General features: G+C 34.9%; 1 protein-coding gene across 1 annotated transcript; it reads right to left on the reverse strand.

The window, feature by feature from the left end:
• Positions 1–847: 847 nt before the first annotated feature.
• LOC109111235 (oxysterol-binding protein-related protein 10-like) lies at positions 848–26,270 on the reverse strand. The gene is made up of 14 exons (XM_042745997.1): positions 25,856–26,270; positions 18,225–18,400; positions 15,987–16,066; positions 14,690–14,776; positions 14,607–14,611; positions 11,827–12,010; positions 8,830–9,025; positions 4,945–5,075; positions 4,205–4,348; positions 3,656–4,127; positions 2,499–2,685; positions 2,233–2,415; positions 1,469–1,622; positions 848–1,245 (listed from the first exon to the last, which is right to left on the reverse strand). The coding sequence occupies exons 1-14, from the start codon at positions 26,008–26,010 to the stop codon at positions 1,180–1,182; spliced, it is 2,220 nt and encodes a 739-aa protein (XP_042601931.1). The 5' UTR covers positions 26,011–26,270; the 3' UTR covers positions 848–1,179.
• Between the last annotated feature and the right edge of the window lie 1,041 nt (positions 26,271–27,311).

Genomic DNA, 27,311 nt, shown 5'->3' on the forward strand with positions numbered 1-27,311 from the left:
AGTTTATTAGATCCATGTCGCACTGTGTGACATGCAATGATCTGCTAACATCGTGCAGTGGTTTTGGCCTTTAAAAGTGCATCAGAATTGCGGAGGAGTGGAGCGATGTTAAACCTCTCGGGTAAAACCTCATTTAATGGCCAATTAGTTTGAACAATAGCATTCTGTCAGCAGGCTTCAGTAATTAGCAGTGACTCATGAAGAGGAGGATATTGATTAACCAGACGTGCTCATTCATTTAACATTTAACTCCATCACACCACCATCAGCTCACCTGATCAATGAAAACACAACCATTTTCATCCGTTTAATGTCTGCTGATCCATCTCAAACATAATATCATCACTTATTCATCTGTCAAGAACACATGCAGATCATATTTCACCACAAAATACGGTTTTATTTCTTAACTAAACATAAGAAACTGAAGCTTATTTCAGGACCATCAAGATCTATTTAAAATAATTGTGAAGTATTTCTTTATTGCAGTTGTTGTATAACTAAGTTATGCTGATTTAAATATAGTAATATAATATTTTATTTAATTGTTGAAATGGAGTAAAAAAAAAGGATATTACAGTAATAATAAGTTAGGTGGGAAATGTGTCATTTTTATTAAAATAATGTCACATTGCAAAAACCTTATATAATGTATTATGAATTTTTAATTATATTATTATGATAGAGTTGAATTTATACAATGTATAATTTAATTTACAATTAAATTATGAATTATTACAGTATAATGAATATATATTAATTATTATAAATTTAAAAATTGAAAAAAAACAATTAATAACCAAAAACTCAACCGCAAAATCCAAAAAAAAAAAAACAAAACAATTTGGGTGAAATATGAGCTTAAATACTGAATTTGATTCTGAACATCTTGTCCACATTGATAAATGCACACTGGATGTAAATCCATGATTCTCTTATTCTGTTAACAAATCATCTAATAACAGATCACATTAATACTGTGTACATGTGCATATCCACAAAGGCTTGGTTATAATCGTGAAAAATAATATATCATTTAGACAGTGTATAAAAGGTCTGTTCTATGTGTCCATGTTCTCATATACACACACTGGTTTCTGTACAGTCTGTCGTGTGATGCACCATTATTCTCCTGTTTTTGATTTTTGCTGTTTGTTTTCAGTCCCTGTGTTAGTCTGATCAGCATTCATCTTCCTTTCTTCGATGTGTTTTCCATAAGGGGTTTCTGTAGACCCATCCGTCACCCTGCACACAGACAAACACCGTCATCAGCGTCACACATTAGAAACTCCAGGAAAGCGGTTGTAAAGATTTCATCTTAGCTGCATAAGAGAGATAAGCTTCACATTAAATGGTCCTTTTTACCCAAAGTTTTCTAATGCATTTACTTCAGAATTATGGTTTGTCAGGTTTCAAAACCAGTCTATAACTGCAGACGTGTCTGAGGTGGTTTCAGTCCTGAACGCACCTCTTTGTTGAAGTATTTGGGTTTCCAGGGCATGTTGTTGGCAGCTCTCTGTCTCTCGTCTGATCGCTGGTCTTCCTCTAACACACGCTTGTGTTCAGTGGCCAGATCAACGTTTCCTTCCTTCAGCGCCGCGGTCACATGCTGCCAGAGACGCCTGAGATCAAAAACACAGAATATCACTACAATATCAATGACCACAAAATAAAAATAAAATAAAAATAAATGCTCACTAAGGCTGCATTTATTTGTTAAAAATACTGTAAAATCAGCAATATTAAGATATACTATTATAATTTAAATAGCTGTTTAATGCAGATCTGGAGAAAATTCTAAATTTAGAAGAACTTAACGTAGCTCTATTGTAAGAAGTAATTTATTCCTGTGATCAAAGCTGAATTTTCAGCATCATTACTCCAGTCTTCAGAGTCACATGATCCTTCAGAAATTCCAAAGTATGGGCTTTTTAAATACCTTTTTTAATAAGAAAAAATTATATTCAGCAGGCATTAAACTGATCAAAAGTTAAATTAAAGTTACAAAAGATTTCAAATAAATGCTGCTCTTTTGAACTTCTTTCATCAAAGAAGCCTGAAAAATAAAAGTGTATCATGGTAGGTATATATATATATATATATATATATATATATATATATATATATATACACACATATATATATATATATATATATATATATATATATATATATATATATATATATATATATATATATACACACATATATATATACATATATGTGTTTTACCTGGACTCGGTCCGACCCTGTTTCTTGACGGGGCGAATCATCTTCCTGATGACGGGCAGTTTGTTTGTGTCGATGACTTTGGTCTCTCCACTGCTGTAGATGAACTCCAGTGTCCCGTTCCACTCGCCCTGAGCTTTACACACCACCGTCCCGCTGGAGTTTTGCTTCACCTCTGCACTGACCCTGAACACATACACCTTCATCATCATCACTCATAGACTTCTCAATTACATCTCATTTCAGAATCAATGACATTGCTGACTGACCTGTGAACTTTGCCCCCGTAGAAGGGTTTGGTGTGGAATGTGACGTTGGCCGAGTATCCGGTCTTAGCACAGCTGATGGTGACCTTTCCTCCGAGCTCCACCCACGGCACGGTGAGGATGGATCGAGCGTACGCACTCGGGAATGTAAACACGTACTCCTCCCCGTGATCACGCAGGTACAACACGCCTGAAGAGCACAGAGCACATCAGCACAGATGATCAATCTGGTTCACATCACACCAAGAGTCCAACAGAAAAAACAAACTCCACCTTTCACCCCTGAACTGAATTGTGACATTGTGAAAAGTATCTGCCACAGAAAAATCATGGAATAAATCTCATGAAATCCTGATTATAAGAATCCTAAAGGAGAATCATACATACTACATAATTTAAAATCACACACACACACACACACACACACACACACACACACACACACACACGCACACACACCTATATCCATCCATCTATATCTATCAATCTATCCATATATATATGCATATACATATACATATACATATACATACATATATATATATATATATATATATATATATATATATATATATATATATATATACACACATACACATATAACTTTATACAAGTTAGAAACTAGTAAACATATAACACACTGTAATATATGTAAGCATCATAAGTCCATCTCCTGTTGTCCTCTCACATCAAAATCCACCAACACATTTGTTTACAGCTGTTTTTGACTTGGGCTTGATCTGTGCATATTTTTCTCCTGATTCAGACAAGATGACTTTTCACTGAAGAAAGCAATATTATGGATAATGGACGGTTTGAAGTTAAAATGTGTTAATGATGGACTAATTTCTAACAAACAAACAGCTTTTCACTTCACAAGACATTAACTGATGGACTGGAGTGGTGTGGATTATTGCGATGTTTTTATCAGCTGTTTGGACTCTCATTCTGACGGCACCCATTCACTGCAAAGGATCCATTGGTTAGCAAGTGATGCAATGCTATATTTCTTCACATCTGATGAAGAAACAAACTCATCTACATCTTTGATGGCCTGAGAATGAGTACATTTTCAGCTAATTTTTATTTTTGCATGAACAATCCCTTTTATTGTGAAATTTACTAGCAACCTAGCAACAATTTAGTGAAAATTAACCCACCTTCTCCTACCATAGAGACGCCCACTGACATGCCCATGAACTTGCTCTTGGTCCAGATGTGTGTGTTGACGCACATGCCTCTGTCAGCACACTCACAGTAAAACCCTGACACCGGAGGATGATGGGAAACCTGCTCTGCTACGAAACGCACCCTGTAAGAGTCTGACCCCGCCCCCGTTGCCTCCTGATTGGTCCTGGGGTTGGTCTCAGTCCTCAGAGGGTGGACTCGATCTTGTGGAACCTCCCATGAACAGTGGAAGGTCTCGCCTAGCACCGGATTGTAGGGCTTTTTGGCGATGGCGCCCTTACGTCCTTCATGGAAGGCAGTCATGTAATATTCAACGAAACGCACCATACGCTCCTCCGGGGTGCTTCCAGCAGAGATGGACAGGAACAGGTCCGGGTGGGCCATGAAGTTAGCATACATCTCCAGCAGTGAACGCTTCTCCAGGATGAATGTGGGAAGAACAACCTGAACACAGATAGACACTTAAAAGTCCAATGTTACTCTAAAGATACCTGATACTGATGTGTTGTTGTGATTCACACCCGTGTGAGATCCATGCCCAGTTTGAGCTGAGACAGCAGATGCAGAATGACGCTCCTCTGGTCGTCCAACACACCCAGATCTTCTTCAGTGTTATCATCTGAATCCATCACCTCCTCCTCAGGAGAAATCACCTCCACACCATCCTGTAGCAAACACACACATCACATACATGATCTCACACTAAACTTATGCAACAATATTCTATAAAATGACAAAAAGAATGAATACATAAAATTAAAAATACAAAAATATTTGATTATACTATTCGATTATACTACTAAATATATATATATAGCCTATATTATGAATTACATTTATTAATAGTGATAGTAAAAACATTTATACAATCAATTTCAAATAAATGCTGCAAATAAAAACATCCTATTCATCAAAGAATCATAAAAAAAATCAGTTTCCACAAAAATGTTAAGCAGCACAACTGTTTTTAACATTGATAATAATCAGAAATGTTTATTAAGCAGCAAATCAGCATATAAGAATGATTTCTGTAGGATCATGTGACACTGAAAACTGGAGTAATGATGCTGAAAATTCAGCTTTGATCACAGGAAAATATTACATTTTACATATATTAAAATAGAAATAATATTTAAACTGAAATAAAATTTTACAATATTGCATTGCAATTGCTGCTTCAGTGAGCATAAAAAAATTTAAAATCTTACTGACACAAAACTTTTGAACGGTAAAATATATATAATGCGCAGTATTGCCTCACCTCAGTGTTCTGCAGCAGGTTTGTTTTCCTGAGGGAGGGCGAGGGCTCAGTGGAGGTCCGGGTAACAGCACCGCCGTTCCTCAGACGTTCTCCTGAGGGTGACTTTGACACGGTCCACACGGGAACATTATCTGCAGGAACAAAGAACACATGACCAGCGGTCAGCAGTTATACATCACACCGAAACTCAAAACGAAATGAATTAGTGACCTTCAGTCTGCGTTCAGTCTGTCACGCTGACCCTGATGAAAAAACAGCCTAAAGTGGCTTACAGAGTTTAGCTGGTTGACAAATGCCCATCAAACTAAAACTGGAAACCAACTCAAACCAGCAAACCACCTAGGTGATTTATTTCAGCAGGAATGATTCACACCTTTAAACACAAACATTGTATGCTGCTTTGAATGGCAGTTTTAACACTGTATTATTATTATTTTTATATATAACCAATTAATTGTAGATTCATTCTGCAGCAGTTCAGTGTGTTGTAGAAAGATGTGAAGCATACTGATGCAGAAACATCTCAAATTCTCATGACATCATGATCAAAGCAGCATCAGGGCTGCATGAACGTGGCATCTGCTCTCACAATATTTTTGATCAGCTGATGTCAAGTGTATTACATTCAGAAAGATTCACCCACATACAATTTAAGACATAACTGAGATGTAAATAAACTTTAGAATATTTGCATTTTACTAAGATAGATAGAAAACAGCTCGTTTACACCAAGAACCATAACCAAATTAGCACACATCAATGGACTTTGGTACAATGCTCTGTTTATTATGAGTGCGCTGCAGTTTTATCGTCCATAGCTTTAAATGCACTAGCTCTTTAAAGCAGGATGGATTCTGATTGGCTGTCGATGTTTTTAACGTTCATCTGCTGAAAAAAAAAATAGTTCTGAAAGTTATTTCAATATTGTTCCTTTGTTTCATTATCGTTATGGTTAGGACTCTGCAATACTTGTTTAGAACAATTTTTAATACTATGTATATATTTATCGTAATTGTTATAGCCCTTGGTATAAATGGACCTTCATATTCTTAAAGGGGTCATATGATGCGATTTCAAATTTTCCTTTCTCTTTGGAGTGTTACAAGCTCTTGGTGAATAAAGAGGATCTGTAAAGTTGCAAAGACTAAAGTCTCAAACCCAAAGAGATATAATTTATAAAAGTTAAGACTTGTCCACGCCCTTATAAAATGGCTCGTTTAAACATGCCCCCACATCTCTACATCACGATGTGGGAAGATTTGCATAACACCGCCCAAATGTTCACGCAAAGAAAAAAGGCATAACTTATATTCTCGTGGTAGTATTGTTGTTGCCACCGCTGCCATATTGTGGAGATGCAGTGTTTCATTGTAAAGGCAAAACTACTTTGTTTGGCCTTCCAAAAGAGGACGATATACGCTTCGTCATGCCTGGAGCTGATCCGTGCTGGTCACTGAGGAAATACATCAACTTTGTGCTGTGGATCACCGGATCGGCTTTCACCGTGGATGAAGCAGAGTCCAGCCTGGGGTCGTCATGTGTGCTTCGTTGAATCCGTTGGCCGCGCCGTTCTCATGTCTGTCGGCCGTTCCTCACTCAAACCCGACGTTTGTGATGCTGTGTGACGCATTTTTTGGCGGTAAAACACAGTATAAGTCATTATAATCAGTAATTATGTCCCCACTGGATGCAACGAATGCCTTGTTTGTAATGGGCTTTATTGGTCTTTTCTCGTCGCGCCGGGACACGGCCTCACAGTATGTTAAGGGGCATAACAATAGACAGTAAAAGAAATGGACACAGCGACCCCATTGGAACTCAATTGAGACAAGTGAAGCCCGTTTTTAGCGATTTTTAGCACTTCCGTTTCTGACGCGCAGACTCAAACTAAGCTTGATGACGTCAGCAACCTGTCTGACAGATGTAAATCTTCTAGTAGCTGTGCGTGCAAACTGCCATCGTTAATCTTGCAGAGACGGCGAGCTTGAGAGGGGAGTTCTTTGGTGTGAGTGAGCAGGAGTAAGTATACTGATTAATTATTTTGTATAGTATTTAAAAATGTAACGCCAGTATGCCATATCTCTTGACGTCTCCCCGATTGCCTGCGAGCTTTTCCTCCTGTCTGTACGGTAATTTCTCTACTGTGCGACAGAGAGTCGAGTGGTTATGACGCAATCGTTAGCCTATTTTTACAAAAACTGTAAAAATCGAGGCGTTTCAGAAATGCGGGGCATAGAGGAGAAACAATAATGTACATTATGTGGAAAATAATGTTTTTTGAACCTTAAACTGCATAAACCCATTGCATTACACCAAATACGCAAAATAATGTTCCTTTTAGCAGCATCATATGACCCCTTTAAAACTGTAAATCACAGGGAAAAATGTTAACATTTAATACAAAACATGTATTTTAAATTGTAATGCTATTTTACAATATTACTATTTTTACTGTATTTGTGATAAAATAAATGCAGCCTTGTTGAGCTGGAAAAAAAAACATTTCAGAAACACTGAAATGTTCCCAAACTTTTGAACAGTAAATCCATACCTGAAAAAAATAAAATAAAATATCAAAAAATAAAAGTGTTTCTTATGACCACGATTCTTCTTTTCTGAATCAGCTGGAAAACAAATCATCACACAGACCATGCAGAGAAACATCCATGCACAGACTGGAACATCATTGTGATGTAAAGCAAACGGATCATGCAAACAAAACACACAATATGTATTTACCTGATTGGGGTTACCCTCATTTGGATCTGCAGGCCCCGCCCCATTCACAGCCCCGCCCCTGTCAGAGCCCCGCCCCCTCCATGTGTGTCACTAGCCCATAGTAACAGACCTCAGTCAGAGATCAAAGATGTCGTCTGAACTCATTCCTTTAATTAATTTCCGTAACATCAGAAACATTCTAAGCGATCAGTTTTGGATTCAGTCCATATGGTCTCATTTCCATCTCAATTTGAACTCATCTGAAGCATTCAGGGTGAAAAGAAACAAGCATTTTCACTCCCATTCTTTCAGAATCCGAATCAGAAGATTCAAAAATATGTTTTTACAAAACAGAAGAAAAACAGCATTAAAACGAAAGCTAAAACAAAACATAATTCGTTTTCTCCAAACACAAGGAACAGAACCTGAGATCTGAAGATTAACATTCAAAACTGAAAATACAAAAGGAAAATACAATATTCAGATCAGGCACAGAGTCATTCAGTCATTGAGTGTTTCTCCTTGGAGAAAGAAAGACATCAAAGATGTCCATTGATATCAAGGAGTTCTCGTTTTGTTCTTTTAGTTGTTTTTTTGGCAGAGTGAATAATAAAAAAAAAAGAATAAAAATGCAAAAAAAAAAAAAAAAATAATAAAAAAATCATGGCAATTGATTTTGACCCCCAGAGTGAAGCACCTGAGTCCATGTCGGGGTCGATCTGAAATGTTTTATTGGATCCACTGGGTCGTTTTGAGTTTTCAGGCACCTGCGTGTGTGTGTGTGTTTCTTTGGCATGTGGTTCGTCCAGCATTGAAAAGCAACTGGAATCAGATTCCAAACAGTCACATGAACCGTGCATTAACATGTTAACACATTAACACATCAACACACTCAGCACGAATACAAATGATACAATCAGGCACAGAACTGAATGAACAAATGATTCAAATGAAGAGCCAAAATTACAGATGAACTCACACAAACACTGAACATGCAAATGCAGCATGAAACGACGAACAGCCCTTCAACAACATTATTGCAAACATTTAGCTGCATGGGGCCTGTTAGATATGGACAGGGGCCGCAGTCGACCTCGCCCTGATCTTTGGCCGGCTCCGGGTCTGGAGGAGGCACGGGCATCTGTAGGGTGTCCGTATTGGACTCACCAGAGGGCGGCCCATGGTTATGTCCGGCACTCTGCTGTAATATATTCAGGCACTCGCCAAGGCAGCTCAGGGTGGCGGCAGAGGTGGCTTTCAGCAGCAGCAGGTCCTGATCCAGACAGGACAGGGATCCTCGCGTCGGCAGAGACTCGATGGACTCCACCAGACTCTTCTGCTGACCCTCGGCCTGGTTCATAACCTGAAGAAATGAGGAAGGAGCTTTACTGCGGTCGACCGGCAGGTGGCGCCATTCAGCTACACTCTTAAAAAAAAGGCTCTTTATTGGCATCAATGGTCTATGAAGAACCTTGAACATCTGTGGAACCTTGCAAACGCAGAAAAGGTTCTTTATAGTCACAAAAGGTTCTTTAGATTAATAAAAAGGACTGTTCACTGAAAGGTTCACCAAAAATGGTTCTTCTATGGCATCACTGCAAAAACACCATTTTGGAACCATTATTTTCAAACCATTGGAACACACCCTTTTGGAACCATTATTTTCAAACCATTGGAACACACCCTTTTGGAACCATTATTTTCAAGAGTGTACATAACTAACTAGAATACAACCCTTGGGGTTAAACTGGTACAAATATCATAAGAAAACTCACAAGTCTGTTTTTATAATAAAACATTGATTCTGATGGGGTTTTTTTTAAAGAAATTAATACTTTTATTAATGAAGGATGCATAAATGTCAGCAAAGGTGACATTTATGATGTTGCAAAAGATTTCTATTTCACATAAATGCTGTTCTTCTTGAGTTTTCTATTTATCAAAGAATCCTGAAAATGAATATGTATCAATTTCCACAAAACATTAAGCAGCACAACTTTTTCAGCATTTATAATAATAAGAAATGTTTCTTGAGCAGCAAATGAGCATATTAGAATGATTTCTGAAGAATCATGTGACACTGAAGACTGAAGACTGGAGTCACAGTAATAAATTACATTTTAAAATATATTCAGATAGAAAACAGTTACTTTAAATTTAATAATATTCAACTTTTTTTTTTCACTGTTTTTACCATATTTATAATAAAAAAACCTATGTGTGGTCTTGGTGAGCAGATGAGACTCCTAAGCACATTATTGTAAAGAATTTTCATAATTTTTAATCAGATCTTTCTCCACCTCTGAGATGACTGATGTAATCGAGGGCCTGAAATAAAAGTGGTAAAGTTTCCGCTGTGGTCGATGTGGATGATCACATGAGCTGTGTGTCAACAGATGTGACGGACGAGGTAATAATGTTTCAGCTGATGCAGAACTTATTTAATTCTCTAAATGATGCTCTGGCACAGAAATAAAATCCAACAGAGCTAAAACTGAAACAGTTTATATGAGGAGAAACATTTCTGTGATGCTTGTTTATGCTCAGAGCTACAAAACTAGCTCAGTTTGTTCCTTATTTCTATTAAAGGAAAGAGATGTTTCTGGAGAAAGTCTGTGTGAAAATGCAGTATTCACATTCATGCATTTGGCAGATGCTTTTATTCAAAGAATTTTACATATTATTTTACTACATTTTATTTACTTTTATTTTATTTATATATTACATTTTATTCAAGATAATAATCTTGACAATAAAAAAATTGCCAAAAATATTTTTTGTTGTCAAATAGTCATTTGATCTTATTACCTAATGTAAGGACATCCAATAACGGGATTTGACCAGTGTGGCGCTGTAGCGCAACACTCTAATTCAGCTCTCCAGGCTGTAATCCAATGGAAGAAGACACATTTATCAGAAGTACAAACAAAGCAGAACCAGTAGAGTGAGGGCAAGCGTTACAAAACTACAAACAAATGTGTTGTCATGTTTAAAGGGGGATATAATCTACTCACAGTTTTCGAGGTAAAAAGTTCTGTACGCTCAAGCAGCGCTTTACTGTTAGTGAACATCCACATGCTGCTGAGAGCAGCGTTTAGATGAATATACAAATATGTGCTGCACAATTTCCCCTCAATAACAAAATAAAACAACTAAAATGCTAGTAGTGAAAACAGCAGTTAAGAAAGCATCTGATCATAGCAATGTGGATATGTTTGCAACAGCTCTGCAATTCATCACGTCACGTTTATTTATATAGCGCTTTATACAATAGATCGCTATAAAGCAAGCAGCTTTACACACACACACACACACACACACACACAAAGCATTGTCACGTGTTAAAAATATTTTAGAAAGTAGTGCAGCTGCTTTATTTATGGGGTTTCCAGGGTAAAGGTTGCATTTTCTGCAGTTTAGCGCCATCTGCTGTCAGAGAGTGAATGTGCTTTCATTCAGCTCACGTGTTCCCCCATGTGCTTCTCATGTGTTTGTTTACATCAGAGCACACACATGCCGTGTTGTGCATTTTGACCACTTGATGGGTAAAAGTATTCTTAAAATGCATTACATATTCTGAATAATTTGTAATATATAATTATTCACAGTATTTAGAAGTGCCCACAATAACAATATTGTGCGATTCATAACCGTGATATATTGCATTACCGAATACCAGCACATGTCTACTTGTCAGTCATTCATAAATGAAACGGTCAGATTTCTGCTCTCAGAAAAAAATGCCATAGTTTATTATTAACTAGGTTATTTGCAGTTATTTTATTTAAATAATCATATTGTCAAAATGCATTTATTTAAATTGTTTAGAATCAGCAATAAATCTGTTTTATTGTGAAAACAATTACATTTAGTCAGTTTAAAGTATGAACATGGTTCAAATATGTCTAGCTGTGGAACAAGCAATATTCAGTCAGTTAAAATTGGAAAACCGGTTTTATTTATGTATGACTGACAAATATGCATAATATTAAGTTTATTACTATGTTAAAACTATGTCATCTTAATGGATGGAAATTGTTTATCCAATTCAAATACATAAATCTTAAATGTAAATAATATTTTGAGTATTCTTTGAGTGAGGAGATTCACGATGGTCTGTAATTATCCTCCATCAGTGCAGTGTTTGATGCGTGTGTGTCTGACCTCTTTGACCTCCAGGATGCGCTCTGGGTACTGGTTTTTGGCACGGCGGGCGGCTGCAGGCGACTTATGGTGCGTGATGGTAACGATGTTGCTCTGAGGCCCGTGGTGAGGGAGATGTCTCTGAGATGCAGGAGAGGAAGACGGAGGGAGGTGAGGAAGCAGAGAGAAACTCCGCGTTCGGCCCCTGAGACTTTTTTTTTTTTTTTTTTTTTCTTTTTTTTTTTTTTTTTTTTTTTTTTTTTTTTTTTGATACACATAATACAGTCTACACACAGAGAGAGATGGTAAAAAAAAAATTCCCATTCAGATACACATAATACAGTCTAATGAGCAGTGAATGCAAAATTACCGCTGCATTCACACCGCAATCACACTCCAGAAAACACAAGCCACAGACGTCACAACCAGAAAAGATTTCACTATCAAACTCACCTTCACATGACTGCTAAATACACTAAAGCATCAGAACTATACAGATAAAATAATCTCTTAAAAGATAAAAGAGTCTGATATATTATCAAAAAATCCTAACATCCTAGTTAATGCATTAACATATGCAACTAATTAAATGATAATTAAATCAGGGATATTATCATTAAATAAAACAAACAAAAGAAAAGATTTTTTTTCTTGAAATAAAATAAATGTTAACTGAAGTAAAATATATTAAGCTAGTTGCCAAGGCAGCATTTCTCATTTTAATTTAGTTTCAGCTCAAGTGCTTTAGTTAACTTGATTTTATAAAATAACTAAAACGTAAACTAAAATAAAAATAAACAAATAAAAAAACTATATAGACAAATTTTAAAATAATAAGTTACTAAAACTTTAAATAAAATTAAAATGAAAGCTAAATATATATATATATATATATATATATATATATATATATATATATATATATATATATATATATATATATATATATATACTAATTATATATATAAACTAATTCAAACTTTTAATAAAACTATAACAGTATATTGTAAATAATTTCAATGATACTAAAATAACACCATTAAACAATGTTTAAACGCTGTTAATGCATGTAATCAGTTCAATCAACTCTGTGGTTTCTAAAGTTTGTTCTGAACATTTAGAGCTGATTAAAACAGGTTTTTATCACAAATGCACAGACATCAGCAAAGCATCTATTTATCACTAAATTGGTAACTTATAAATCAAACCCAGAGGTGATGTGTAACAAAAGTCAATTAGTGTGTCTCTGGTGAAGAGTAACGATCAATGAAAAGTCAATAAGTGAAATATCACCCATGAGTGATTCACAGAAATGTGAAGAGAACTGCATTTTTACAGTAAGATTAAATCCATAAAGTGAGGAAAGCTGTTTTTAGTATGGAATATGTTGATGAATGAATAATGTGTATTGCTGTGTGTTTTGATGCAGTTTGTGGACAATCTGTTTGTTTTTGTGTTTGAGCTGCTACTGTGATACGAGTGTTATTCACACAGATTATTACAAGTGCCTGTTACTGAGTTTACTCAGAATTCAGTGTGTTAATTACAACAAGATGATGCAATTAATCACAACAGTTCACAGCCTTGAACATTATATGAGCCTTTAAATGAAGTGAATCACAGAGCAGAAGTAGGTCAGATCTTCACACGGACAGGTATCTGCCTCTCTCTCTCTCTGTAAAACACTATAGCACTCTGTCTCTCAAGTGAACAGAGGTGTGTGTGTGTGTGTGTGTGTGTGTGTGTGTGTGTGTGTGTGTGTGTGTGTGTGTGTGTGTGTGTGTGTGTGTAGGCGAACACATTCTGACAGCGAACGTGGGCACAAAGTAACCTAAGCCAAATGCAGTCCCCCAGGTCTGAAATCATTTTTAAAATAAAACATTCATTTTATTTAGTGCAGTGTGTGGTGCAATTATATTTCTAGCCAAGGACATTATTAGACATTTTATCAGTCTTCAATCTTCATTTTTATTAGTTAATGTATTAAAGCAGTAACACTGCACTAAATCATATTGCAATATTTCATCATGACTCAATGAATCAAAAATGTCCCATAAATACGGTTTAGTTAGATGAATCATTTTATAATGTTACCTTTAAATAAATAAAAAACGCCAAAAATGAATGAATTAATTAATAAAACAAATTTTGAATAATTTTTAAATTTTTAGGCTTTAAATTAGTAATGCAACTATGCAAAAAAAAGTATTTTTGTCTTTTTCTCAATCTCAAAATCCTTGAAATAGGATAAGTAAGCTATTGAGTAAGACAAAACACTCATATTTAAGATACAGTCTATAAAAACAAGTCATAACTTTTTATGCAGTGTTCTTTCTCAAGTACGCCTATCTTGTTTCAAGGACTTTCAGTGCTATTTTAACTAGAATTTAACAAGTAATCAAAAACCATTTTTGCAGTATGCAGGTAACTTATTTTAGCATTGTGTGTTAAAGGTTTAAAAAGTGGTCATTGAAAAATGCTTATTTATATATAAAAAGTGCTGATGTGAATATTAGCGGAATTTGTGTTTTTTCATATTTTTTGTATTTTGAGACTAAGGTGGGAGATTATGTTTTTTTTAAAGATTCAGAAACAACCCTGTGAAATGAGAAACAGAGGTAGTATGTGTGTGCTAATGCCCTCAGCAGTGCCTCTAGATCCTCTGGATGGATACGTATGTGTGATATCAGTTACAGAGGAATCTGAGAGAGAGAGAGAAGAGGCAGAATAAAGCATCTGTTCTTCACTCAATGAAGCTCGGCGATCATGAGCTGATGAGCACCGCATTAACAGAGACAGACCGCCACTGTGTACAACAATCAAACACTTCAGGACATGAGACACGTGATATAACAAACACACATTAAACAAGAGAACATGTGTGTGTGTGTGTGTGTGTTACCTGTGCCTCAAATGTGTTCTGAGTTCGGTCGACACACAGATGCTCGTCACAATCCTTCAGTTTCCTCATCTGTGAACAACAACTGATCAGATTACACCTAAGAGCCCTCAAGATGACTTAAAAAGATTTAAAATATGACAAAGGCTAAAACAACTATATCAAAGTCTTTCTTATTTTAATCCACTTCAACATTTTTTCTTTTTTAATTTTTATTTTTAACTGTTTCTTTGAAGAACAACGATTCTCACGGTCTTGCAATACCTGGATTTCAGTTTTATAAGTCTGATTTCTAGACCTGGAAAAGTCATGGAAATTATTACAACCTTAAAACTATATGGGCATTTTTATAATGAATACACATTTTACCAGTCATGCAAATATTTTTATTTGTTATTGTTATAATTGTTTAATTGTTATACTGAATATTTTAATAAATATATATATTTTTATATTAATTCAGTAAATCTTGAACAACTGGAAAGTCATGTAAATCAGTGTTATTTTCAATATTATTATTTTTAATTTATTTGTAATATTCTTTACATGTCTATATAGATTGTATTAATTTTATTTCAGTTTTAGTACATCAAGTTAAACTAAATAAAAATGAGAAATGTTTCCTTGACAACTAGCTGAAAGAAAATAAGGTTTATTTTATTTTAAATAATGAAAATGTTTTATCTAAGTCATGGTTATAAATATTAATAATAGCCCTGAAGAACATTTTTGGAATCCTCAAATGTAATTATTTTCATTATAATATTTTTTAATTACTTTTTTTTTTTTTTTTGCAGAAACTATTGTAGGACTGCCCATAAATAAGTTTCAGGACTTTGAATATTGTTGTGCACAGTGAGAGGCCTCAGGGCCAAAAAGGATGAGATCCACTGCCTTAGAAACTATATTAGTGAGCTTATCTCGTAGACTTTAATTGTTTTTCTATCAGATTAGTGATCTGTTCTATCTCCTGACCTTAAAGAATCCTCACAGTAAACCGTGCACATAAAAAGCATCAAAGGGACCATTCATGAGTCTTTTCAATCAGTGACGACACAACGAATGTCTTCACGAGTCACTCGTCATGATATTTCTCTGTATTAGTGAGGATTTTTGACCCTCACAAGTATACAGTGTACAAAACTTTACAAACACACTACCCAAAATCTCTCAAATGCAAAAAATGGATTCTCCTATAACACTTTCCCTGCTCTCCTCAAACATACTCCACAATGTGTGTGTGTGTGTGTGTGTGTGTGTTTGTGTGTGTGTGTGCGCAGACCTTGGCACTGCTGTCGGAGTGGCGTCTGGTACACGCCTGTAGCTGCGTCATCCACAGCTGCTGTTCTGTGGCGTCCACCGCTGGGACAGAGGAATTATGGGAGAAAACATGAGAGAGTGAGAGAGAGAGAGAGAGAGAGAGAGAGAGAGTAAATATGCAAAGTATAAATGCATTATAGTCACCATGGAAACTGCTTAAAAGATGCATTTCTATTATATCGTGTTAGATTGGGACTTAAGTAAAACACCAAAACTGTTACTAAGTAGAGAACTAACTAAGAAGTAACTAAAATGTAAATATAAAAGTAATACTAATTCAAACTCTAAATAAAAGCTACAGTATTATAGTATCTCACTGATACTAAAATAACACACTGATCTTTCACAATGACTGCCGAGAGTCAGACGAGTGACCCTGAACACCGCATCGCTTCCACATTCAACAGGAAGTCACACTATTCCTAGAGACAAAAACAAGCGCCAGTGAAGCACTTGAGCTGAAATCATCAGCTTCAGCAGAGCATCAGCATTAGAGGCTGAATAAACCAGAAACAGACCATTAATGAGAAACAGAACAGCAGCCGCCCAAACATTAACACAACACAACATAACACACACACACACACACACACACACACTGCATCTTTGCCATTTTAAAATGATTATATTTCATAATGTGGTGTGCTAATCTAGTCACATTAAATGGAAGTATTTCACACACAAGAGTAAAAATCAAAATCAAAATGATTTATCAGATGCTTAATGTTTCTTATCCATACTGTACAGTTTTGTATGTTTATTTTTAATGTCATTTTTTATAGGTTAGCTTGCAACACCTGATTTTGTTACAGGTGCCAAAAATAAATGAGTAAAAATAAATACATTAATTATGTAATAAATACCTGATATTAATATGTAATAAATAAATGCATATAAAATGCATCAAAATTAAATAAAAAATAAATATGTAAAAAACTAATAATAAATGAATAAAATGATACTAAATTAATAAATCTAAAATAAAAATGTTGACTATAATAAATGAATAAATAAATATTTTTTAAGCTGGCAAGCTTTGGTTTCATGCTGAATTTAAGATGACATGACCTGATTTTTTAATCATCAAGACCCCTTAGTTTCATAGCTTAGCAAAATCCTCACAGCTGAGAAGCACCTTGGACCAACAAGTAGAATCCAGCTACTAAACCTCACAGTAAATACCCAGAACCCCTTGAGATGGCAGCAGCGAGCAGATCCTCTGAGAGTCAACGTGGCAGATGTTCTTCCACAGATGTTTCTCAGTTATTGTTGCTCATAGAAATAGATGCTGTCTCTCATCAGAACATGCAGCACTACAACCTTCATCAGAATCCATTTAATGCTCATTTAATGCTGTCAAGAATGCTTCATCACGGATGAGCTTCACTCCGATCCACTCGGCATTAGCAATTCAAACAAGCTTCCACTTTAATTAGGTGATGAAGATGCTTCTGTAACGAGCAGGAGATGAACTGACTGCAATTAACAGAGATGCTAATACACACAGAGTCATTCTAAACAATAAACCTGATGACACCGACAGAACATTGGAAATTTATGTAATTTATTCCTGATGTGCAGCTGAATTTTCAGCATCATTACTGCAGTCTTCAGTGTCACATGACCCTTAATAATTTTTTCTAATATGCTGATTTGCTGCTCAAGAAACATTTCTCAATATTATCAATGCTGAAAACAGTTGCACCACCTAATAGAAATTCACTAAAACACAATAAATTTGGATTCTTTGATGAATCGAAAGTTCAAAAGAACAGCATTTATTTGAAATAGAAATCTTTTGTAACATTATAAATGTCTTCACTGTCAATTTTTTATCAATTTAATGCATGCTTGATGAATTCTTGGAAAAAAAAATTCTAACTTTTGACTGGTAGTATATAGAACTGACATCCAAATGGAAGTGAATCATCTGTTTAGTTCACAGTTTTTCTCCATATGCCAGGACAGGCTGAGAAACAGACTGGATGCCAGCGAGACTCTCAATACAAAAGCCTCCAGCACTACAGAGAGAAAAATACTGAATAAATGCACAAACTCCTGCATGAAACATGAATCTTGTAAAGAGAGGCCGCTGGTTGCCGTGGTAACAGCCCAATACTGCTGCGTGAAATGAGTAACCTTTAGCTCATCGTTGCCCGAACGCACTGACCTGAGAGTCACGAGCGCGAGTGTAAAATACCTCTGAGTTTGAAGAGCTCCCCATTGGCCGAGCTGACGATGAACATGTGAGGCACCTCATCGCTCGCCGTCACAGAAGCACCAATCAGAGGCAGGGATCCGCGGGGCTTCTGACTCCGCCCCTGCTCACTCACGAAATACTGCAGCTGACCCACATCAGGGTCCAACACGAAATACCTGCACACACACAGATTAACATCCATCACCATACATTCACACAGTCATGCATCAGCACTTGAGTGAAGAGAGAAGGACTCGGTGTGTTGCATTGCACTGCACCATGTGTCAAACATCATATATAAAACAGAACGCAAGCATGCGTGTGTGAGTGAGGATGTTGTTGTGTCCGTGTCTGTGTGTTTCTCTCTGAAGTGGATCGATGACTGTCTGTCTGATCACAGCAACAGCAGCATTGACCAGCAACACACTTCACTGTTTGACATTTGTTTTGACATGTTTAGTAAAAGTGAAACACATGGATCTTAGTGACAGGCTCATTCTTCCACATGCATTATGAATGTGTTTCTAGTGTACTGGCCAAACCCTAGTGTGCTGCTCGCTGTCTACAGTAGGCCAGTGCTAAAGCAGCATCCGCTCATCCTCATCTGGAGAACTGACTGCTTTAAAACAATCAATAAAGCTTTGGAAATAAAACAAACTGCACTAAGTAACATGCAAAATAATCACAGCTCAAAAACCTGCATTGCAGTGCATCATATACTGAACATGCATTTGCTGTTTATCTTGCTTAGAAATGTACAGCATTTTTTGATGATTTGAAAGCCTGTTTAATTAAAATCATGCCACATTTTCTTATTTTGGCACACAAGTAAGCAGATATGATTTTTTAGTGATTTCCATTATTCCATATTAAAATATATTTATTTGAAAAAGTGCAACAATTTTTTTTTTTTTTTATACTTAAAACTCAAAATGTCAGTTGTTACATTGATTCAGTTGTGTCATTTGAAATGCTTTATAATTGTTTTTCCCTCCAGTTAATGTTTGTAATGTGATTGATTGTTTGGTTTGGTTCCTGGTTAAGTATTCTTTATTGAGAAAATGAGTGGAGAAAACACTTCAAGAAGTGCTGTTCTGGTCCACGTGGCACCTTTTAGTTTTTGAAGTATAAATTACATTTGATCATGCAGCAGTATAGTAGGAAAAGTTACCCTTCATAATATAGATGATGGAATTAGAGTGAACATTTGAGTCCATTCTCTCTGAGCTTTCTATCCCCGATGCTGCTCTTTATCTCATAGACTCCAGCCTTCAGGCACCAAACATTTCAAAATGTGCTCTGACCCCAAATCAGACCCTTTCAAGACCATGTAATCAGGTTCACAAAGACATAAAACAGCAGCTCTGATCCTGAAATACAGGAGGAGGTGCATTTACCATCACTGAAGCAAACAAACACAGTAAAAACCTGCTTCATTCATCATATGAGCACTGAGTGTATTTAGATGTGTGGCCTAGTTACACAGACACTCACACTTCATATCTGTAAATCATTCACTTTTATAGATATTGTTCTTCAAGAGAGATGCTTTCAAGTCCAGTACTACACTACAAACCAAGTTTACGAATTAAACTGGTTACCATCTGTTCTATCTATCTATCTATCTATCTATCTATAGATATACAGAATAAACCAGAAATAAAGCCAGCCTCTCTGTTAAAAACGCTTTGATCTGACTCTGTCACTGACTTCCTGTATGACATCACAGGTCTGTGTCATTTTTGCATAACCTTCATCTCCATCGAAATGTATCATTATGAGCAGGAAAGCAGCAGTACGTTCTAGGCCACGTGTTGGCAGGCGTCCTTGACCATCACACCAGACTGTCAAATACAGGAAAGAGAGGATGAAGAGACACTCATCTTGACAAATATTAACCAAATTAGTCTAAAAGGTGAAAGATTTATTAAAGCTACTGGTAGGATTTTGTATTGTTTTGTTTTTTAAATAGTTTTGTTTGCTCACCAGCTTTATTTATTTAATCAAAATACATTTAAAACAGTAAGATAAGTCCAATAATGCTATAATGCATCTTAATGATCCTATAAAATATGCTTTCCTTCATGTGAATTATAATTTCTTTATTTTGATTTTGAGGTGAATTGTGAACATTTTCATTATAAAATAACTAATATTGTGAAATAGCTGTTATTTGTGCCTATATATTGTAAAATGTAATTTATTGCTGTGATCAAAGGCGGATTTTCAGCATCATTACTCGAGTCTTCAGTGTCACATGATCTTCAGAAATCATTCTAATATACTGATTTACTGCTCAAGAAACATTTCTGATTATTATCAATGTTGAAAACTGCTGCTTCATATTTTTGTGGAAACAGTGATACATTTGTTCAGGATTCTTCAATATATAAAAAGTTAAAAAGAACAGCATTTATTTATACCATTACAAATGTCACTTTTAATCAATTTAATGCATTCTTGCTGAATAAGAATATTAATTTCTTTCCAAATAATAATAATAACAACAAAAAGTTACATTTTGCCATAAACATTTGAATAGTTTGTAAGTTTTGCTGTGAAAACCTACAATGTTTCTAGCCACATTATTTACTGCTGGTGTATTAAAAAAGCAATGAGAACACAAATTTGTGTTATGTGCGTGCAAATCAGTGCAATTAACAAACAAATGAATCTTGTTACAGAAAGATTCACAAACTAATGATTTATGTGTTTAAATCAGTCTAATGAAATTGTGGAACGCATCAGAGCAGTAACTGGATTAACATTTACTGACTCATCTACTGAATGTTTATCAGTTAAAGAGACACTCTCACTAAAGAGCTTTGTTGTGAGATGTGATATTTCAACTGTTTCAATTTAAAAATAGAATGTTAAAAAAAAAAAAAAAACCTTCTGTTGTTTTGAGTTCTGCAGGAAACACACACAGTGAAGTGAGTCAGCCCTGCAAAAGAAAGCGTTGTGACACAAACACGTCAAGATTTGTCGCCCACGGCACAGATACACCTGTGAGTTTCACCATTCCTCAATCAGCTCCAATAACACAGAGATAAAACCCCAGGTGCACTTCAGTTTCTGCTTTTCTCTGGCCCTTTAACTTTATATTTATATAGTCACATTTTCCATGCTTCAAGCATCTGTTCAGTGAGATCTGTGTCTGTAGAGAAAAATTCAGTCACACAAACATGTGTCCTAGTAATCTGAGAAAGTTCATAATCCCAGAGTAGAGTTACATTTCTATTCTTCAGCCTGGTTTTTCAAGTCCACCTATTAAACCTGGTGAAAGAGTTACAAAAGAAAAAAAAATACTGTATACTGTAGTCCTGCTGCAAAATGAAATGAATGTTGACTGCATGACTAACACCGAAGAAAAGAAAAGTACAGCTTCTACAGCCTCATTTTCATTTACCTCAAATTAAATATTTATTCTAATTTCCAACAGAAATGCATTTTGTAAGTGTGTGAGCTGGAAAAGTGTATGGCGTTATATTTATAAAGTTATATTTATAAAGATTAAGGTGTTATATTTTTGATGTTTTAGTGATTTCTCTCATCAGTAATTTGTCTGTTCTTTCGATTAATCAACTCTAGTTCATTGCCAAAGAATTATATGTTTGCATCTCAGCAAACCAACAAAAGCAGCCTTGAAAACGCCTCTAGAACATGTACAGGTCATATTTCAACAACTGAAAGAGAGAAAGATAGCATGTTTTTAGGACCATTGTGATTTTTATTGTCACATTATTTCCAAGACAGTTAAGCACATATAAATGCCAAATTATCATTACTGTGATGCAAAAGTAATAAACTACTTCAATATTTGTATAAATATTTATAATAGTAATAGCTGTTGTGGTGCATAACACATGTACAGTACATAGTTTAAATATGGTTATTGAACTCTATCTATCTATCTATCTATCTATCTATCTATCTATCTATTTAATCTATTTAATAGAACTGAATATTATATTATAATATTATAGAAATAAAATAAAGTAATAAATAATGCCACAATGCATCTTAACAGTCCTAAACAAATAGCTTTTCTCTTTATTTTATAAATTATATATATATATATATATATATATATATATATATATATATATATATATATATATATATATATATAATATATATATATATATATATACATACATACATACATACTAGGGTGAAATTTCAGGGTAATTATAGTTAACATAAAAAAATCATTATTTTGAATTAAATTAACATTAACTAAAAGTTTTTAATTATTATTCCAGCTAGTTTCCAACGTTTAAATTTTAATTTGAAATTTTAATGATGATGATTTAACTTGATGTTCTAAAAAAGCAGTATATAGATATGTTTTTAAAAAGTACTAAAAATGACAAAAAAGCAACAACATTTTAACTAAAAATGGGAAGTATAAAAATAAAAACAAAAAAAAAAAAAAATGAAATATATTTTTTTTTCAATGATCCTAAAATAATGTTGCCTGTAAGAGGTGTTTAAATAACTCTAGAGAGGGTATTTAAGATCTGAAATATAACCGAATTAAATGTTATAAACAACCACTGAGATCAAGAACAGAAAAACACATTGGATGAATAACACACGTCTGATATATTCATACTGTATTTACTTGTTTCACTCTCCTGACAACAACAAGAAAAGCTGCTTGAGTCACGTCCACCAGCGCAGAGACTGACAGCCCTGCTGAACACAGAGAAACGAGCGCTGAGTGTGTGTGTGTGTGTGTGTGTGAAGCATTACATTGTCACCACATATGTTCTCATCTCCTCCTGGGCCATGAGCCAGAGCCAAGGTTTGAATAACTCCGAATACAGGACAGAAAAACTCACAAATGAGATCTCTTTAATATCTCAATTAGTTCTCTTAGACAGCAGGAGGTTAAATGAAGAGCAGAATGTCACTGAATCAAATCTTTTGGCATAATAAATCAAAAGGAAGGCCAATAGTATACATCAAATTCAAATCGCGACACTATTAAACTGCAAACTGACTGCTATTTACAGTAGATATGTAATCCGCTTGTTCTGTGTGTCTATATTACAATGGCTGTCCACATAAACTAACAGGACTGTAAAATAAAGTGCTACCAAATAACAATCCTTATGAAGAATTGTATTACTATTGTTAATTATTTTATAATTGTTAATTAAGATTTATATAGGGATATAATAATCCAGATATATCCAAGTTGTAATTTATACAGTAAAGTTCTGTTGTGCCACACTTTATTTGTAAAAAGATAAAATTCAATGTTTTATTGTAAATTAAATCACTGTATTCTAATTTCATCACATTTTAATATATATATATTAGTATATATAATATATGTTATTTTTTATATATATATATATTATTAAACTATTAAGAGAGAAACCAGAAAAAATTAAATGGAAAACATGGAATTTGGGAAGAAAATAAAATGGATTTTATGGGGCCCTAAATATGATGTTTACATTTTTCATAATTGAGATCCTGATATTTAAAAGAGTAACAATATGATTTTCCTCTAGGTTTTTATGATCATTATTATCGCAGCTCATAATCTCACAGTCCCATAACAGATGGACTCTACTGAGTCGATGTAAACTCACGTCACCATCAGCAGAGAGTCTGATCTGAATATCAAAGTTCGTCCAATGTGTTCAGCGCACAGACACACACAGGTCAGAACGTCCTAAAACAAACACATTTGCACAATCTTCTTCATGAAGCGCAGCCTGAAATAGACCTTGTGTGTGAAGAAACTTATTTCCGCCTGCACTGTTTTACTACTTACAGACGGACTGTGTTTAAAGTACAAAGACCAGATTCTCATCTAGATAATGTGTGTGTATTTATTCATTAAACTGGTTCCTGATCTCTTGTGTAATTATTCCTGAATATCAGTTCATCTCAGAATCTCCTGTGAAACGAGCAACAAGCCTGAACCAACCTCAAGTGTTTGATCAATGACTAACATATCAGCATGACTTCAGCTTTAACTCAGCAAATACAAAAACACATTTGAATGCTTCTCTTTAACTCTAAAAACACAAAAGCTAACATGTGGCATAAATCTGGGGGACTATAAGGAAGTTTTGTTATGATGCAACACTTTGGTAATGAAGGACATTAGGAAATTGAGTCACATTATGCCAGAATACACAGCAGATATGAGAACCATAACTACAAAATATGTGAGATCAAAAGCCAGATTTATAGATGTGTGTGTGTGTGTGTGTGTGTGTGTGTGTGTGTGTGTGTGTGTGTGTGTGTGTGTGTGTGTGTGAATACATGCATAACTTATTTTATTTCTGACTATAATTAATCTAAACATCTTCCAAACTGTTTTTTTTTTCCGAGCTAATTCTAACTATTAGTTTTTATGGCCTCATTTTAACTAAAAACTTTGGACATTTGACACAAGACATCTGAAATAACCTAGTGTGAATACACACACACACACACACACTACCGGTCAAAAGTTTGGTATCAGTAAGACTTGTAATGTATTTTAAAGGACTTCTTATGCTTTTATGGTTTATTTGATAGAAAATACAAGAAAAAATAGTAATTTTGCAAAATGTTATTGCAATATAAAATAATGTTTTTTTTTTTATTTTAATATCCCTTTAAAATATCATTTATTTCTGTGATGCAAAGGTAAATTTTCATCAGCCATTACTCCAGTATAAAGTGTTACATTAACTTTCAGAAATCATTCTAAAATGCTGATTTATTATTAGAATTATCAATGTTGGACCACAGTTATGCTGAGAAATATGTTTTTTGGAACCTTTGTTTTCCAGGATTCTTTGATGAATAAAAAGTTAAAAAGAAGAGCATTTATTTAAAATAGAAATCTTTCCAGCACTGATAATAATAAATCAGCATATTAGAATGATTTCTGAAGGATCATGTGACACTAAAGACTAAAGTGATGATGCTGAAAATTCAGCTGCACGTCATAGGAATAAATTAGATTTTAATGTATATTAAAATAGATAAACGTTATTTTACATCATAATAATATTTCACAATATTGATTTTTCCATGTATTTTTGATGATATACTGTATATGCATTGCTAAGAAGTTCACTTGGAAAAATTTAAATACTATAAAATAAAAAAAAAAAAAAAATAATAATAATAATAAAAATTCTTTTTTTGCACCCTGAGATTCCAGATTTTCAAATAATTGTATCTCTGCTAAATATTGTCCTATCCTAACAAACCATACATTCAATGGAAAGCTTATTTATTTAGCTTTCAGATGATGTATAAATCTCAATTTAAAACAAATTTGACCCTTATGACACATTGGACAAAGTGGTCGTTTTATGGTTATCGGTCACATATGTACAGGTAGTACAGTATCTGTAACAGTGTTATTATGTAGCACGAGTATCTAATGAACTAATGAAATATCAAATAACTGAATAACTAACCTAAATTTAACTAAAAAGGGTAATGACAAAAAAAAAAAACTAAATAAATCATATTTAGGTCTAAAATGCAGTTAACATCTTGTGGTAATGAGACATGAGAGACTGCGTCCACGAGTTGAGCTCGGTCAATGTAAACTTCATCACGCTCTTAGTCGTGTTCGGTTCGGTTCGGTTCGGTTGTGTTACCTGTTCTGCCAGCCCTGGATGAGGTTGGTGTATTTGCTCAGCACTCCCTCTATCCTGCGCGTGCGTCCGCGCTGCAGCGGCGCGATGTTCCCCACCGAGGACGCGCCGAACCCGAGCGAGGCCGTGGGCTGCGACGAACACAGCGGCTTTTCCATCGCGGTCCGGATCCCGATCTAAATCATGACCGGAGAGCTGGAACCCGTTTCCACCGCGCTGCGCTTCCTCTTCCCTCTGACCGATGCCATATTCCCGCGGAGCGCGTCTCTCTCGCTGCTCTTTCCAGCGTGTTTCTGTTAGGAATCTGAGACACTCCCTCCTTCCAACCCGGATATTACAAACGCATCCGAACTCTGCCGTGTGCGCGACGCGTGCGTGACGCGTAGCCTTTTCATTGAATCTTAAACCTCTCTCTCTCTCTCCCTCTCTCTCTCTCTCTCTCTCTCTCTCTCTCTCTCTCTCTATCTGTGTGTGTGTGTGTGTGTGTGTGTGTGTGTGTGTCGTGCTGCATCACCTGCTTGGACAATAATATTCTACTAGTGAAGATAGCGCTGATCATCTCTACATTTGGGTTATTGTGTCTGTATTAACAGCAGAACCCTTTTATTTTCCATAAAGTACAGTAATTTAATGAAGGATCTTTATATCATTGGTTCTCAGCTGGTTCTGTTACTCAGATTTTACATTGGACTTGAAGTGTCGGCCAGGGAAACTGTTTCTGAAACAGAATGTCCTTATACCGCCAGACATTGCCATGTATTTAATTTTGCCATGAATGGCATAATAAAATTCAATTTTCTAAATGGATAAACATTGGCTAAGGTGATTTATAGAGTTTAAAAAAAGGATTCATGCTCTTGGCCGACTATATTATTTACAGCAACTTCTTTGTTTCCAGTGAACTTGTATTTATTTAATAGATTCTGGGTCTAATTTTATTTCACCGTGTGTACTTTTATGTCACGTAAACTGTCCATTTATGCCTTGTTTAGATGAATGTTGTCTAAAGTAATTGGACGCACTGCCTTTAATGTCAACAACAAAACATATAGGAAGTTTTCTGGCCTCCCTTTAAGTTTACATTTATATAATGTATGCATAATTTTACATTTTGTTTAATTTTATTAGTTGCATTTAACTAGGGCTGCACGATTATGACAAATAAACAATTGTTGATTAATCCCTTGAAACTGTAACTGCGATTATTAATTACGATTATCAAAATTTACATTGAATGATGTTTATACCATTGTTTGATGCAACTGCATGCTGTATATTTATATAAAAATAATTGTGCAGCCCTACTTAACATTTATGATTTTTCTCTACTGTCCACGACTCATCAGAACAATCTATTTTTGGGACTAAATATGTTTGTTTTTTTCAACCCAAGGAATCTCCCAAAAAACGTTCTAGAACTTTTTGTTCTCAATATGTTATAAAAACATTTCAGATTTCA

This window comes from Cyprinus carpio, chromosome B19 (assembly GCF_018340385.1).
Source record: "Cyprinus carpio isolate SPL01 chromosome B19, ASM1834038v1, whole genome shotgun sequence".
In the NCBI taxonomy this organism is placed as follows: domain Eukaryota; kingdom Metazoa; phylum Chordata; class Actinopteri; order Cypriniformes; family Cyprinidae; genus Cyprinus; species Cyprinus carpio.

What these genes read in the sequence shown, in the direction of transcription:
- LOC109111235 (XM_042745997.1), bottom strand. Translation starts at nt 26,010, where the DNA reads ATGGAAAAGCCGCTGTGTTCGTCGCAGCCCACGGCCTCGCTCGGGTTC. An exon ending in ACTCCGACAGCAGTGCCAAG is followed by an intron (nt 14,777 to 15,986) that starts GTCTGCGCACAC and finishes TGTTGTTCACAG; the next exon opens with ATGAGGAAACTGAAGGATTG. An exon ending in TACGGGGGCAAAGTTCACAG is followed by an intron (nt 2,416 to 2,498) that starts GTCAGTCAGCAA and finishes GTATGTGTTCAG; the next exon opens with GGTCAGTGCAGAGGTGAAGC.